Genomic DNA, 18064 nt, shown 5'->3' with positions numbered 1-18064 from the left:
TAGTGTCTAACTAACCCACCTTTGGCCCTTGATTAGAAACTTTCTCTCTAACTTAACCATCCATTTAACCCATGGGTCTCTTCAAGCATTCATTGCTTTGACTATGGTTATCCCTTTAACCCTTGCATAAGAGTTTATCCTTTGGATAAAGGTTTTGTATACTAACTTAACTTTATCCAAACCCCCTAGGGTAACCACCATGTATTCTCGGGCATTTAATGCCTCTTCTCTTTCCTCTCAAGCCTTCTTATGTTGATAATTGTCACCATTTCATTGGTGAAAATTGTAAACATGGATTGAGGATCAACGAATTCTCAAGAAATCCTAACCCTTGTTAAGATTATTCTATCTTGACCATCCAATTTCCCATTTCTTCTATAAATAGGCCTCATTCCCTCATTATCAACATCCTCCAAGTTTTTATGCATATAGGTTATTGTCTATCAAGGTCATTAAGTGTTACTTTTTCCTCTCTTTGTTTCAATCACCATATTAAATATTTAGAAGCATTTTTATCATTAACATAGCATATATCATGTTAGCATAACATAATATCCACATCATAGCATGTTTAGTTTCATTATCATAGTATAATCTTCATCACAGCTAGTTTTTTAACAATCTTAAAGATCTATAATGCATTGCATATAGATCATTTTCATCACATATCACTCATTCTTAGATTTATCATTCCAAAGGTCAGTTGCTCAAAGATCTAAGAGCAACCATGACTTGAGGCATCCTATGAGATAGAGAACAATGGGACGTCTTGCAAGGATTATTTATTTAACTTGTTTTGTTGGTTAGATCCTTACATATAATGTTCCATTGGTATGCTTATTATTTTTCTCCTTATTGACAAAACACCACATTTCAGGTATACAAGATCTACCATGCATGTAAATAAACCATACAACAATAAAGATTATACCTTTACATCCATGATAGACTTGTCTACATTGCTCTTCTATCTTCCATGATCTTGTAATTGATAGTTATTTCTATTAAATTTGTATGCACTTGCACAAGAGACCAAGGAAAAATGGATTTGGTTATGATGAAGTATGACTTCAAGTGTAATGATGTATGCTCTAACTAAATTTTGGCAGAGTATAGGTATGCTTGTGTGTATATCATTGAGGAATGAAGGGAGGAAGCCTCTTTTATAGAGATTATCCTAAACAAGGAGGGTTTAGATTAAGAGGTTAAAAGACTAATGGCCATGATCACATCGTTAGAAGAGACTCAATAGGATTAGAGGATAGGTAAAGATGAAGGGTGGAGATCAAGAGTTGAAAAGGTAGAAGATAAGAGTGAATAAGATTAAGATGTTAAATTTAAAATGGAGAGATGGGTAAGAGGTGGGTCAAATTTGGAGAAAGCACAGAGTGAATGAATGGACAATTAACGTTTGTCACATGCCTACAAATTTATATTATGATCCATGTGAACAAGATGGAGGGTCAGGATGAAAAGAGGAAAAAGGTAAGTAAATTAATTAATTAAATAAAAGTCATTATCTATATAATAAAGGAAAGGGCTAGATAAATTAAGTAAATCAAATATTTATTTAATTTAGGAAGGAGGGATCTAACTAAATAACAAATATTTATTTTCATTAGAAGGAAGAGGCTTAGAAAATCAATTGAATAAATTAAATATTTATTTAATTTATAGTGGAAGAGGCTAATGAATTAATTAAATAAATAATAAATATTTATTTAATTAAAGGATAATTTTATGTGTCTATAGTTAGAACTACTTCCTCTAGGGAGCATAGGTCTATTAGGCTTGCAAAATTATTAATTACTATACAAATACTAAGGCCATAGAGAATAACCATAATGATGATAAAACTAATGATATTAAGAAGACTCAAATTTTAATGGAAGTAATTCTAAGAGAAGAAAAGAGATCCAAGAAGAACTAGTCAATGCGAATATGAAATAATCACTCTCCTAGTTCGCCCAACAATGATTTAGTTCAATAAGGCTCTAGATGGACTAAATACCCTAAAGAATTATGGAATGAAGAAGAACAAGATGCTAGTTGATGCATGAATGAGCCCCATGGCTGGTGGGAAATGACAACAAAAATTAAGGATTTTAATGTCATTATCAAGAGCCTGGAAACCCCTCAAAATTGCTTGGGTTGTGAAAGAAATAGGGAGTGGATCAAATAATTGGAAGGTTGCATTGAGAACCTAACCAGAATTAACAATGGCTTAATCTCAAAGTGTGTGATGGAAGTTGTGACAGTGTCAAAGAAAATCGAGAAAATCAAGAAAAGAAAAGCTCTTGCCAAGATTGAGGATGGATAGACCTAGGGAAAGATAAACAACACCTTATTCCCATGGGAGGAGTTGAATGACATGATGGATGGATGGATGGGGCTATATTTCTTAATGCCCCTAACTATATTTTTATTTTCTATTTTTGGTCTTAGCTCTTTTTAGTTAAGCCCTAGTTTTTGGTGTTGATAGTTTTTTTATTTGGATATGTAACAAGTTGGGGCCCTTCCCCACCTAACTTAATAAAAATAAAATAAAAATTCTTACTTTTTAGCTTAAATTTGACAACATTTAGATTTCAAAATATTAATATTAGTTTAAACATAATATTTTCAAAATTATAACTTTTATATACATATAAAATAAAAATAAATATATTTAAAAAAATTATTCCACCATTTCATATTTACGAAGCATGCCAAATCTTTTTTAATTACTCTATATATTAATATTAATTAATTTTCTTAAAAATATATGTTTTATAATTTTTGTTTTAATAGTTTTTTAAATAACGATAAGAAGTTTAAAATTTATATATGAAAAAGGAGATGTAAATGATTAAATTTTAGAAATTAGAATTAAAAAAAATGTATTAGAAAAGAAAAAATAATGTAATGACAATAAAATTTAAATATCATTTGTATTTAGTAAATATAATTTAAAATAATAAAATAATTTTAAGGTAAATAAAATAGGTCCAATTGATTTATTAACATTTCTTTAGATATGTGTATTTAAGATATCTATACTAGTATTATATTTAAAATATATTTATTGTTTACATTATATAATAAAATAAAATATATAATACTAAATATAATTATAATATAAATTTCATATAAACTAAATATATAATTTCAAATTATATGTAATAATTATAATACCTAATCGATAGAGTAATTATATGATAATTGATGACTTTTTGGCTTTCTTATAATTATGTAAATGTGTCGTTTTGTTACCCTTAGGCATTTGAAGTTTGTGCTTTTTTTTAAAAAAAAATGTTACTTTTAAATATATTTTTATAATGGTAAAAATTATTATTTTTAATTATGCATATAAAATAATCATAATCTAGTATGAATCCAAAATTCTACAATTCAATTTAGATAAGCTTTATACTTCAGTAAACAACAAACAAACTCTCTCGTTCTTGTTTTTAGAAATTCTTTCTTGTCCAACATGATCTATTTCATAACACATTTCACTCTTTTATACTTAAACCTTGAATCGAAATGAAGTGTGATCTAAAATGTTAATAAAAAAATTCATATATAATTGAACCTCTATTAAATTCAAGAGCACAGCCAAAACTTAAAATAAAAAATACTTTAAAAACAAATCCTCACTCATAGCAACAAGGTTAATAAAACGATCCTTAAAAAACATCATTATCGGTTGAGGAAATCTTTCACAAAAATTTTAAAAATAAATAGTAACTCAGGCCACTCTATTAGACTTCATTGGAAGCAACACAAATTTAGGACAGGCCATCAAAAAAATCTAAAGAAGTGTAATGTAAATGAACGTATCTGTTATCTTTCGACGCTTCCTTCTTTCAAAACCTGGACAGCTGCAGAAAGTACTATTGAACAGATAAAAACGTCATAAAAACTAGGAGTGATGGGCCGCGCAGACCGTCAAAGTTTAATTCGCTGCAGTAAGTGGCAACGTAGCAAGTAGAGCCAATTATGTTTGAGATTCAAGTGGCGAAGATGTAGTCAAAGCAACGTGTTGCAGCTCACGATGAAAACTCTGGCATACGTTCACCTTCATTAATGACGAGAAGGACAATCGTATTTCATTTGTTTAGTTAAATGTTTTTTATAAAGATTCTTTTGTAGTCTACATTAAGTTGAGTGTAGGATATAATCTAGTACTTTTTGGGGACAAATAGATATGCATACCTTATTTTGTGAAATTTGAATTTGTGACTTTTTTTTCAAGAATACAAATTTTCTATCACAAAAAACATGTTATTTAATAAAATCAAATTTATGATTAGTTTGATTTCAAGAATCTTGATTAATTTATTGATTAGCATGAATCTTCTAAACTTCAGCTATGTTTTTTTAATGTATTCACCTCTATTTTGTAAAAAAATTTCTCCTTTTATCAAATTAAAAAAGAAAGAAAAAATCTTCCTTTCCCGATTTCAAACATACCCAATTTATGTTTACCCTGGATAAGTTTGATTGAAATTTCGATGTGCCTAAGTTCTGGGTAATTCTCATTGTCCACCGCTTACCTCTGCCACAATTGTCTTCTGGTTCCTTGGTTTCTTTATTTTGTGTTAATCCTTTTGCTAATTTATTTTATTGCATTGCTCTGTGTAAATGAGTGAATCCCTTATGGAAGAAGTGTTTCCACCTTACCATGTTTTTATTAATCATAGAGGACCTGATGTCAAGAAAACGCTTGCCAGTCTCATCTATCACGCTCTCGATACGCATGGGTTGAGGGTGTTTCTCGATGAACAGGAATTGCAAGTGGGAGATTCTTTAAACCCTGCATTCCGATCTGCCATTCGCAGTGCCTCCGCTCACATTGCTATATTCTCCAAAACATATGCGCAATCCCCATGGTGTTTGGATGAGCTGTTGTGGATGTCTGATTCTGACCCTGCTTTTACTAAGATTATCCCCATCTTCTATGACATCGAACCTTCAGAACTTCGCCATGTTGAGAAGGGAGCATATGCCACAGCCTTTGAGGAGCATAGAAAGAAACAAAGATATACCAATGAACGAGTTGAAAGCTGGATAAACGCCCTAAAAAAAGTCTCTTCGATTTCTGGCGTGGTATTCAGGACAGATAAAGAGTAAGTATTTGAACGATTTGAAAATTTATTAATGTATATTTAGTTAGATGAACTCTTGGTTTATGACAAGTTTTAAAAAAAATTTGAGTAAATTTTTGAAATTTATTTTGTGGGAGTTTTTGGATCAATGTTTTGGATCACACTCTGTTATCTATCATCAGGATCAAGATGAATGAAAGCACAAGGATGATTGATCAGTCTTTTGCATTTTGTGCTCTCATTCATCCTGATGGATCACGGAATGCGATCCCAAATGTTATCCAAAAAGTCCCACACAATCAATTCCAAAAATTTACTCTCAGAAAAATTCTATAAATTGTAAAAATCTCATATGCACAAGGATGATTGATCAGTCTTTTGCATTTTGTGCTCTCATTCATCCTGATGAATCATATTGATCCAAAAAATCCCACACAATCAGTTCCTAAAATTTACTCTAGAAATCTCATATCATCAATTTCTAAAATTGTTTCAGTGACTACGGAAAACGTTTGAAAGAAATAGTAGAGATTGTCTTGAGAAAAGTGGAAAGGGAACAACTGCATGTGTGTGAGTACCCTGTGGGACTTGGTCAAGTGGCAGAGCATTTCGAAAAGGAGGTTTTGAATCGGAGTGAATCAAAGGGCACCGACGCTGTGGGGATTGTGGGGCTCGGTGGATCGGGGAAGTCAACTCTGGCTACTCATCTCTACAACTCCATGCGTTCCCGATTCCACAGATGTTGTTTCTTGTCTGAGGTGAGTAAAAACGACTTATCGACTCTGCAGGAAACTCTCCTTAGGAATCTGCTGCGTGATCAGAATTTGCGTATTGAGAATACGCGTAGAGGTAAGACCTTGCTTCAAGATCGTCTGCGTGGGTTGACACGTGTTTTGATTGTTTTCGATGATATTGATAGTACAAAGCAAACAGACAATCTGTTATTTGTAAAGGATGTTTTGGGAAACGGCAGTCTGATTTTGGCGACATCTAGAGACCAAACTTTGCTTGTCAGATCTAAAATTGAAATATACAATGTCAAATTACTGGGTGCAAAAGATGCCCAGGAGCTATTCTGCTGGCATGCCTTCCGCAACACCAAACCACTCGACGATTTGAGAGATATGGTGGAAGAGTTGGTTAGAATGTGTAGAGGTTTTCCTTTGGCTTTGAAAGTTTTAGCGGGGCAGCTCCACAGTGAACGTGACCCAAGAAAGTGGAAGCAGCAATTGGAAAGCCTCCGGAAACAATTGCCGAAGGACGTATTAGGACGGATAGTAATGGATAGCTATCAATCTCTCGACATAATAGAGAAAGAGGCCTTTTTAGACGTTGCCCATTTCTTAATGGGAGAAGACAGAGATCTTGTGGAGAGGGTTTTGGATGGGTTGAATGATAACGGCTTTCGATGTCTTCAGACGCTTTGCCATAAATGCCTCGTGGAGTTTGATTTTGTAGATGTAATTCGTCCAAGAGCATTACAGGTAAAAATTACCTGCAACCCTTAAATAGGCGTAGATCTTTATCTCGATTTATATAAGTTATTAAGACTGTTAATTACAGTAATGTAGCTAATGAACTTGTTTCCAGGTTGAAAGCGAGAATATAAGTGTAGGTGTTTGGAGAATAGCAAAGGGGAGCTTCAAAATAAGAATGCACGATTTAGTGAGGGACTTGGCAAGACGAATCGGCGGACAGGAGTTACCTCTTCGCCTTTGTTGCTCATACGATAAAATGATCTCCACTCGGGTATTTGATCTCATTATTTTTCAACAGTTTCCGTTATTATTTTGCCATTAAACATAAAATTGTATGTCAAAAATAATCAGCAGTCTAGTTTTAAAAAAGAATAAACAAAATTGGAATCTTCAATCTGTTGGAAGTGGAAACAATCTGAGAGGGGGGGGTGAATCAGAGTGTGACAAATTTTAACAAGATATACTTTTATGAACTTGACAATTTTAATTCACAGTATGCACAGATGACTGAGACTTAACACCTTGATGAAATACATTAATGAAGCATGAAATATACCATAGAACCAACTAAAACACTTGATTCAGACTTTAAAAAATGGTATTAAATCTTTTACACGATCTTGAAACATCTAAATGAGTACTTCAAATATTGCATTACATAAACCCAACAAAACAGAGTATGAAATAAAGAGAGCTAAAATATGACATATCAGAGCATAAACTAGTAAAACAGAATGAGACAAGACAATGCACATAACACCATAGTTTTCATGAGTGGAAAACCCTCCTGGGGTAGAAAAACCACTCGGTAAGATCCCTTATATTAATTCAAAAAGAGCACCAACTCAGTTCACAAGTTTTAGAAACCACAAGGCCTCAAGGAGCACCAACCCCTCTTCTTATCAATAAATATTTCAACTTGAGCTACAGCCACTGGTGATTTTATGCATGCACTTAAATCTTGCAGTCACAAAACCATCAGGGATTGGAGCAAGAATATTTTACCAGTCTGTACAAATGAAAAATTTTGCAACAATATTCTTCAAGGATGAAATCAACACTATCAGAGAGAAAAAAAAATAAAAATTTCAATCTCTGAACAATATAGTTTCAAACAATAAAGCCTCATGTACTCTGCAACAAAAAACAGAGTATTGATTCTCAAGAAACCCTCGACTATCTCTGGTAAACTACAGCACTTCCTTTTTAAACAAATGCTATGTCTTTCACTTTATTCACACTCCTCTCTCTCTGTTTTTTCTTGTCTCAACTGTTCTCAATAAAACTGTTTTATACCCAACCAAAAACACCACATGTTCTTCCAGAATAACCCTCGTATAGGGTTACCAATAACTTACAGGAATTGCAAACTGAAAATCAAATAACCGTTTTTAACTGTGCAACGGAAAGGGAAGAAACTGCTTGAATACCCAGTCATGAAAAACAAAAACAAAGCATGAACAAACTGATTCGAGCTCCTTAGTGGCGGCTGCGTCTCTCATGGCGTTAGGGTTTGTGACGGACGCCAAACAAGTTCAAAAGTAAAATGAAACTCAAAACATTTCTCGAAAACCTTTTAACCTATCGGTCACAAAAATGTATTTTGAAGTATATGCTGTTTGTCCGTAGATAAATTAAACATGATTTAAACCAAAGATGTTGTTTCAATAAATGCCAAGTCAAGTTATTCATTGCATCCGTGTCACCCGTCTGGCTCGAGAGAGAGAGATGTTTTAAACACATAACACGTCAGCCAAGACAAAGTGTCCGTGTCACTAAACTGACCCATGAGAAGGACATTTTAAATAAATAACCACATGCTTATTAAAAACACAGCTTCCCCTTTTTTTTACTTTCTTGTCATCGAGGACAAACGTACCAAAGAGCAACAAACTCCCCCTTTGTCCTTGATGGCAAAAAAAGAAAAAAAACTTAAACCATCATTGCCATGAAATATGTCATCAACTGAAAGGACCAAAATCAATGTAAGGAATTCCACTGTCAACAAAACCTTGTCATATGCAAACCTGTAAGGAAAAACAACATCCTCTGAACCTGTAATATGCAATTCTGTAAAGAATAAATACTGTCAGAATAATGAACTCCCAATCTGATCTGTATCAAACAAGAGTACCAAACTGTAATACCCAAATAAAAATGTCTTATGCCACTGTAATGAAATTCCAATGCCTGAAAAGTCAATTGTCATTGTAATATCACTGTAATATCAAAAAAATGCCAATGCCAATGAAATGCCAATAAAATGCCAAGTCTGTAATGGCAATGCCAATGCCAATGAAATGCCAAGTCTGTAAAGTCTGTAATAAAATGCCAATCAAAAATGAATACCAATATGTGAAATGCCAATATCCAATGTCACTATCAAAAAAGTGAAATACCAAAGTCACTGTTCACTGTTGCACTGAATGTACTGAATACTAATATGAATACCTATGTCACTCACTGTTGCACTGAATACCAATATGAAACTGTCAAAAAAATGAAATACCAATGTCACTGTTCACTGTTGCACTGAATGTACTGAATACTAATATGAATACCTATGTCACTCACTGTTGCACTGAATACCAATTTCTCCCCCTTTTTTTTAACTTTTTTTTAAAACACAAGGACAAAAGGAAAGAACAGAGCAACACTCCCCCTCAAAGTATGCTTTAGGTGGAGACAAGAGCAGATTGAGAAAATACTCCCAATCTATCCCTTAACCGTTCAAAGACTTCTTTAGACAAGGCTTTTGTAAAAATATCAGCAACTTGGGCTTGTGAAGGAACAAACACTAATTGAAACTCATTAGCCAATTCCTGATCTCGTAGAAAATGGAGTTTAATGGCAACATGTTTAGTGCGAGAGTGCATAATAGGATTTTTTGAAAGATCAATTGCACTAGTATTGTCACAATAGATTGAAATGGGCTTAATAGTAGAAATGCCCATATCAGTAATTTGATGAGACATCCATATCAGTTGTGTGCAACATGCAGTGGTTGCTATATATTCTGACTCTGCGGTGGACAGAGTGACACAATCTTGCTTTTTACTGTGCCAAGCAACAAGACAATCACCAAGAAAGAAGGCAGCTCCACTGGTGCTTTTACGATCATCTAGACAACCAGCCCAATCAGAATCAGTGAAGCCAACAAGAGTGAAGTCATTATTACGGGGATACCAAAGACCATAATCTAGTGTGCCTTGAACATATCTAAAGATTCGTTTTACAGCATTCAAATGAGATTGTTTAGGTGCAGATTGAAAGCGAGAGACTAGACATACTGCAAACATTAAATCTGGTCGAGATGCAGTTAAATATAATAGACTTCCTATCATTGACCTGTACTCAGATTGATTTACTGCAGGTGAGTCATCAGATTTGGTCAATTTACAGCCTATTTCCATTGGAGTGCTGACTGGTTTACAATCTGCCATATTAAATTTTCTAATCATCTCTTTGGCATATTTGGTTTGTGACAAGAAGATACCTTGCTGAAGTTGTAACACTTGAAGACCAAGAAAGAAATTCAGTTCCCCAAACATAGACATTTCAAACTCAGATTCCATGATTTTAGAGAACTTTTTGGATAAAGAGTCATTATTACAGCCAAAAATGATATCATCTACATATATCACAACCACTAGGACATCATTACCTTCGAGTTTAACATATAAGTTGCTATCTACAGCACCTCTAGTGAATCCATTTGCTCTAAGATGATTATCCAGTCTAGAGTACCAAGCTCTTGGAGCCTGTTTAAGGCCATAGAGTGCTTTCTTTAATCTGTATACACAATCAGATTTGTCTGCAACTTCAAAACCTTCCGGCTGTTCCATATAAACTTCTTCATCAAGATAACCATTCAGAAAGGCAGTTTTGACATCCATCTGATAAACTTTAAATTTTTTATAGCAAGAGTATGCAAGAAAAATTCTGATTGATTCTAATCTAGCTACTGGTGCGAATGTTTCTCCAAAATCTATTCCTTCCTGCTGAGCATAAACTTTACAAACAAAATGAGCTTTATTTCTAACAACCTTCCCAGATTCATCAAGCTTATTTCTAAAGATCCATTTGCCTCCTATCACATTCTTATCATCTAGCCTAGGTACTAACTCCCAAGTTTGGTTTTTCTCTATTTGACTGATTTCATCTTTCATTGCATTTAACCAACATTCATCAGATAAAGCATCAGAAACATTTTTGGGTTTGAAATCAGTTACCAAACAAAAATGTTCAGCCAGTTGAGCTTGTTCAGTTGTTTTTGCCCTTCTTCTAGTCAAAATACCTGCATCTATATTGCCAATAACTTGACTTTGAGGATGTCTCTTTGTTATAATTTTTGAGGGTGTATAATGGAGAATACCTGTCTCTGCATTTGAATTCTCTGTATTTTCTTCATCAGAACTTGATGAACATATTTCATTTTTCTTTTCTGTTTCTGCAGGTTTAGGAACTTGATCAACCTTTGTTAAAGTAATTTCCTCTTCCTCAATATCCTGCAAATCATTACTTAACAAAAATTGTTCATCAAACCTTACATTTATTGTTTCAACAATTTTATTCAGTCTATTATTGAAACATCTATAGGCTTTGCTATGAGTAGAGTATCCAAGAAAGATACCCTCATCAGTTTTAGCCTCAAAATTTCCTAGATTTTCTTCATCTCTTTTTAGATAACATTTGGCACCAAAAATTTTGAAATATTTGATAGAAGCAGCTTTTCCATACCAAAGTTCATAAGGAGTAAAGGTAGATTTTACCCTGATTTGTACACGATTCAAAATGTAAACAGCTGTGTGTACAGCTTCTTTCCAATACCTGTCTGGTAGATTTGCCTCATTAAGCATTGTGCGAGCCATTTCTTTGACTGTTCTATTTTTTCTCTCAACTACTCCATTTTGTTGAGGTGTACGAGTAGCAGCATATTGTCTCTTAATACCATGTCTTTCACAGTAATCAATGAATTCTTGTGAAGTGAATTCACCACCCTTGTCTGATCTTAAGCATTTCAATTTTAGATCAGATTCTCGTTCAACCATTTTTCTGAAAATCTTAAATATATCAAATGCTTCGGATTTGTGTTTGAGGAAAGTGACCCATACCATTCTGGTATAGTCATCAACAAAAAGCATAAAATATTTTTCACCATTTATTGACTGTGTCCTTGTAGGACCACATAAGTCTGTGTGTACAAGCTGTAATGGTCTAGTAGAAGAATGTTCTTTAGACTTGAAAGACACTTTTGTTTGCTTTCCTTTCAAACATGCTTTACAAACTGAATTGAATGGTTTACTCAAAATAGGCAAACCTCTAACATTCTGATTTTTACTGATTCTAACCAAATTGTCAAAATTTATATGTCCTAGGCATTTATGCCATAACCAATTTTCTTCTATTTGACCCATAAGACAAATGCCTTCATTATTCTCATAGTCAGTGGAATCAAGCAAACTGTAGATATTGCCAATTGTTCTCAAACCAGCAGCAACAGTTTTACTAGATTTATTTTTGATAGTACAATCTTGAGAGCTAAAAAACACACTGTAACCACTATCACAAATTTGACTGACACTCAATAAATTGTGCTTTAACCCTTCAACAAAGTACACATCATGAATAGGAGTATCATCATTTAGCAGTAATGTACCTTTACCTCGTACATAAGCTCCTGAATTATCCCCAAAGCATACAAAGCCACCATTAAAGTCTTCAAGATGCAGAAATTTATTTCTATCTCCTGTCATATGGTGTGAACAGCCACTGTCCAACACCCATAAAGATTTCTTATTTGAGAGAAGTGCAGTTTGCACTATCATTGATTGCTCAATACCAGATACAAACTTAGGTTTCCATATTTTATTAGGGCTTGCCTTTGTTTTGCACTGTATAGTAGTATGCCCAAAAGAGTTACACTTATTACACTTTACTGTGTTTGGAAAATCATATCCTTGATTGTAACCAAACATAGGAGATCTTTGTTGCAGAAATCTGCAAGTATTAACCTTATGACCAAACCTATTGCAATAGAAACAGTATCCATGAAAAAAGCCAAACCTAAAAGGTTTTGTTCTGTTATAAGTCTGAAATGATTTTCTAGTTGCAGGCTTAGTGTTCTGTCTTGATGACTCAGCTTTATCAAACCCTAATCCAGCCAAATCTTTATGCAACTTCTGCTTGCTCAAGATATCATTTAGATGTATTGTACTTTCATACTGTTCAATTTTTTTTTGAAGTTTTGCGAACTGTTGTTCTAATGTTTCAATTTTCTTTTCTCTTTCTTCAAGAAGGGACTTCAAGTTTGAAGTCACTAAATTTGCATCATTCAACTCGATTTGTAAAATCTGATTTGAATTTTCATGTGAAGCTACAAGTTTCTTTAACCTCTTTATTTCTTTTAAAGCACAAAGCAATTCTCCTTCAAGATCAATTTCTCCTTGATCTAAATCTTCAAATTCATTTTTTTTGCTAGTTACATCTTCTAATTCTGCCATAAATAGAGTTTCATCACCTTCACAAGGTGAATCATCTGATTCATTTCCAGAGTCTTCTTTAGTAAAAAGACTCTTCTTTTTCTTGAAGGTATTAAATCTCCTTTTAGGATTCCACATTTTCTTTTTGTAGAATTTTTCTGGTTTTTCCTCTTCAATGTTTTGATCACTTAGAGGACATTGAGCAGCAAAGTGTCCAGCTTTGCCACAATTAAAGCACTTAAAAGGTAATTTGCCCTTATATTTCTTTTTTAGTTTTCTAACAAAAAGGGCTTCTATAGCATCTGAAAGCTCAGATTCACTATTAAGTTCTTCTTTCTTTTCTACTTTAAAAGCTGTTTCTTTTGAAGAAGAAGGATTATTACCTATCCTCATCTCATAGGCAGTAAGAATGCTTTGTAGGTTATCAAGTGTCATGGTAGAAAAACTTTTCTTTTCTTCTAAGGTTGAAACCTTAGTTTCAAATTTGGGTAACAAGGTTCTAATCACTTTATTGACAACTTCCTTTTCTTCAACCTCTTCACCAAGACCCTTTCTCGAATTTACTATTTCATCAACTCTAAGAAAATAGCTTGCTACTGTTTCATCTTCTTTCATTCTTAAAGATTCAAACTGATTTTTGAGTGTAAGAATTTTAGACTCCTTAACCTTAGCATCCCCTTGATAAATGGTTTCAAGTTTTTTCCAAATATCATAAGTAGAAGAACAATGCATGACTTTAACAAAAACATCTTTAGTGAGACCACATAAGAGAGCATGCTTAGCTCTGGCATTTAACTCATACTTGGTTTTATCATCAGGATCAGTAGGAATAATGGAAGGAACTGTATATTTTGTGGTCACAATATTCCACACATTAAGATCAACTGAAATGAGATAAGTTTCCATCCTAATCTTCCAGAACACATAATCAGTTCCATCAAAAAGAGGAGCTCTTGAAAGTGAAGCACCTTCCTGAGTTTGAGCCATAAAAAAAAACTTCCAAGTGACTAGGAACAATCCCTAGGACAGACCTATATGAGGGACCCTATGCTCTGATACAACTTGTTGGAAGTGGAAACACTCTGAGAGGGGGGGGTGAATCAGAGTGTGACAAATTTTAACAAGATATACTTTTATGAACTTGACAATTTTAATTCACAGTATGCACTGATGACTGAGACTTAACACCTTGATGAAATACATTAATGAAGCATGAAATATACCATAGAACCAACTAAAACACTTGATTCAGACTTTAAAAAATGGTATTAAATCTTTTACACGATCTTGAAACATCTAAATGAGTACTTCAAATATTGCATTACATAAACCCAACAAAACAGAGTATGAAATAAAGAGAGCTAAAATATGACGTATCAGAGCATAAACTAGTAAAACAGAATGAGACAAGACAATGCACATAACACCATAGTTTTCATGAGTGGAAAACCCTCCTGGGGTAGAAAAACCACTCGGTAAGATCCCTTATATTAATTCAAAAAGAGCACCAACTCAGTTCACAAGTTTTAGAAACCACAAGGCCTCAAGGAGCACCAACCCCTCTTCTTATCAATAAATATTTCAACTTGAGCTACAACCACTGGTGATTTTATGCATGCACTTAAATCTTGCAGTCACAAAACCATCAGGGATTGGAGCAAGAATATTTTACCAGTCTGTACAGATGAAAAATTTTGCAACAATATTCTTCAAGGATGAAATCAACACTATCAGAGAGAAAAAAAAATAAAAATTTCAATCTCTGAACAATATAGTTTCAAACAATAAAGCCTCATGTACTTTGCAACAAAAAACAGAGTATTGATTCTCAAGAAACCCTCGACTATCTCTGGTAAACTACAGCACTTCCTTTTTAAACAAATGCTATGTCTTTCACTTTATTCACACTCCTCTCTCTATGTTTTTTCTTGTCTCAACTGTTCTCAATAAAACTGTTTTATACCCAACCAAAAACACCACATGTTCTTCCAGAATAACCCTCGTATAGGGTTACCAATAACTTACAGGAATTGCAAACTGAAAATCAAATAACCGTTTTTAACTGTGCAACGGAAAGGGAAGAAACTGCTTGAATACCCAGTCATGAAAAACAAAAACAAAGCATGAACAAACTGATTCGAGCTCCTTAGCGGCGGCTGCGTCTCTCATGGCGTTAGGGTTTGTGACGGACGCCAAACAAGTTCAAAAGTAAAATGAAACTCAAAACATTTCTCGAAAACCTTTTAACCTGTCAGTCACAAAAATGTATTTTGAAGTATATGCTGTTTGTCCGTAGATAAATTAAACATGATTTAAACCAAAGATGCCGTTTCAATAAATGCCAAGTCAGGTTATTCATTGCATCCGTGTCACCCGTCTGGCTCGAGAGAGAGATGTTTTAAACACATAACACGTCAGCCAAGACAAAGTGTCCGTGTCACTAAACTGACTCATGAGAAGGACATTTTAAATAAATAACCACATGCTTATTAAAAACACAGCTTCCCCTTTTTTTTACTTTCTTGTCATCGAGGACAAACGTACCAAAGAGCAACACAATCAACTTCTAAAAATGTTTCAGCAATCTCCATCTTGTAAAAATCCTCTGTAGAATAGTTATTCCCTTTTTCGAACTTCCATTAGAAATTGAGACCAAGTCCTCCTCCTGAAAATAGGTTGACTGGTCCCGTTCTTCTATTTGAATCTTTTCATTTAGGACCTCCAGTACCGATTGAATCTGTAGTTTCTCTGCATTCCATTACTTTTTCCAGTATAGTTGAACTCTAATGTTCTGTTTATCTATGTACACTTTCTATTCCGTGGTTCTATATCTGTCAAACTCTAGTTATTCACAATCTTTTTAAAATCCACATAGGGTTGAATTATCGTCGACACTCCTCTCTGGTTCTTTTCAGAAATCTTCTCTAAAGCATTACTAGTGCATCAGATATAAGGATTTTCCTAGAAAATGAATGCTGCAATCTTTTCTGCTATAACCTCATCGGTCCACATGTATAGAAGGATTTGTTATGTTATCCGAGAAGCTTTTGATTTTTTACAATTGCCAATTAAAATGATTTTTAGGCAGGTGATCATAGCACACCCAAAAAAATTCGCAGCTTCCTGGAGATCGCCATCTATTCCATCTTCGTATCAAGAGATCTTTCCTCGTGAACATTTTCCTCAACTTTCATAAATTCTCCTAAATTGGTCCCAATTTCAAACAAAAGAACGTCCCAATATCTCTTTGGGAGGCTATAAAATCTGATTTAGGCAGGATGTAACCATAGAGTACAATTAGTGGGATAAAAGTTAATTTCCAAGCTTGCATGAAAACACCATCATCTCCACAGATAAAGTAAAACCCTTAATTGAGAATTTGATGGATTCTCCGGAGATCATCACAAATCTTGAGCATGTTGGTATTGGTGGAGAGGGGCGTGGTAGTTCTGGACAAGTTCAGTTTCTTTTTTCTATCTAAAAAGGTTTCCATACGAATAATCGTATGGAGGCTCTTTCTATTTTGGTTGCATTGGAACACAATTGTTCTCTTCTTTGGCAGCGGATTGTTGTTGAATTTGACTCCCAGGTTGTGGTGTCTTTGTTGAATCGGCAACACTTTGATGGTGTTAGTTTGCAGTTGTAGTTGGTTATTCGGCAGATTCTTTTGTTTTGTGATTCTATTGAGTCAGTCACTTTCCTTCATATTCCTAGGGTATGGAATGGGGTAGTTGATTGTCTTGCTAAATGGGTCTCTGAATTTATTGAGGGTTGGCCTATTGAGAATAGGGCTCAATTATCTCCTGAGTTGTCTCATATGCTGGATCAACTTGTTGATTTGGATAACTCTTTGTAATTTTCTTAGCTGGACAGTTCGCCTTCTTTTGTTGTATCTCTCATTCTGATTCGAATAAATTTTTACAATCAAATGAAATTGAAGGCCATAATAAACACATTTCTTGTCTGCTCTCGTTATCTTATTCTGAACTTCTTCGTTGCCTAAAACATTGCAGGGATTTTTAAACTCTGTGATTTCTGGGTCCCTCGTTTGCTACTCTCGGAAGACCTTCCAATGCCCTCTTGTATAGCATTTAATAATGTGGTCTTTGACTAATTTAAAAAGGATTTTTGTGAGGACATATTGCTTCTTCTGCCCATCCTTGTAAAGGTCATCTATATATGTGATTCTTGTGGAGAAAAATAATGCGTAGAGGAAAACAATTTATCATCTGTCCTGTTTTTTTTCCACTGTAGTACTGTTTGTAGCTTTATTTTATTATAGTCATCTCCGCAGATAATTAAAGGTAATGCTTGAGGAAAAATAACAACAGCTTACAAGTTTTTGACTATAATGCACATCTCTAATTTATATCAATGTAATTTTGATCAAAGTAGAATAAAGTTTATTTTGTGGAGTCACCTGTTTTTTTTGGTTCTACAGCCGTACTGAAGGTTCCAATACATCTGCAGCGTTTTGAAATAACCACAAGCCCTTGTTTAGACAATATGCGTGCAAGCTGAAATTATCTATACATTATTTTATAGTAATTGTTTTCAAAATGTATTTTTACATAAAATAATAAACTCTGTTTTTCCCTATCTAAGGTTTCTGGTTCCCATGGCTCTACCCAACAGTACGATGTAAGAGGAATTCGTAGAGATGAAAATCACCCGCTGCCACAATTTCTGCAAAATCAAGATATATACGGACTAAACCTTCTAGTGGTTCAAAATTCCGCTATCCTGCAGCAATTAAATAGTGTGTCCGGTGACTTGATATGGTTTCGCTTGAGAGGATCCAGGGACACTTTAAATCCGTTTGCCCTCCCATGGAATAGTTTAAGGAATATTCCTTCAACTCTCTTACTGAGAAGTTTAAGAGTGTTGGAAATTCATGGTGTTAGCCCTCAAGATTTCAGCAACTTGTTTCATGATCGTGAGGTATGTGGATCCTTCCTCAGCCAACGCTTTAACTAGAGCAGAGCTTTTCCATTATGTAATCGTAAATATTCAT

At 34.1% G+C, this 18064-nt stretch overlaps 1 protein-coding gene across 1 annotated transcript in view; it reads left to right on the top strand.

Moving 5' to 3' along the window:
* Positions 1-4474: 4474 nt before the first annotated feature.
* The window catches only part of LOC131065399 (disease resistance protein RUN1), a 73936-nt gene continuing 60346 nt past the window's right edge, over positions 4475-18064 (top strand). Inside the window, exons 1-4 of the mRNA XM_059221660.1 lie at positions 4475-5111; positions 5587-6574; positions 6681-6839; positions 17656-17991. Of these exons, the coding sequence (XP_059077643.1) occupies positions 4627-5111; positions 5587-6574; positions 6681-6839; positions 17656-17991 (1968 nt within the window). The 5' untranslated portion in view covers positions 4475-4626. The remainder of the gene's footprint in view (positions 5112-5586; positions 6575-6680; positions 6840-17655; positions 17992-18064) is intronic.

This window comes from Cryptomeria japonica, chromosome 5 (assembly GCF_030272615.1).
Source record: "Cryptomeria japonica chromosome 5, Sugi_1.0, whole genome shotgun sequence".
In the NCBI taxonomy this organism is placed as follows: domain Eukaryota; kingdom Viridiplantae; phylum Streptophyta; class Pinopsida; order Cupressales; family Cupressaceae; genus Cryptomeria; species Cryptomeria japonica.
Note: the sequence above shows the minus strand (reverse complement) of the source record. Positions and strands in the feature narration are given on the sequence as shown.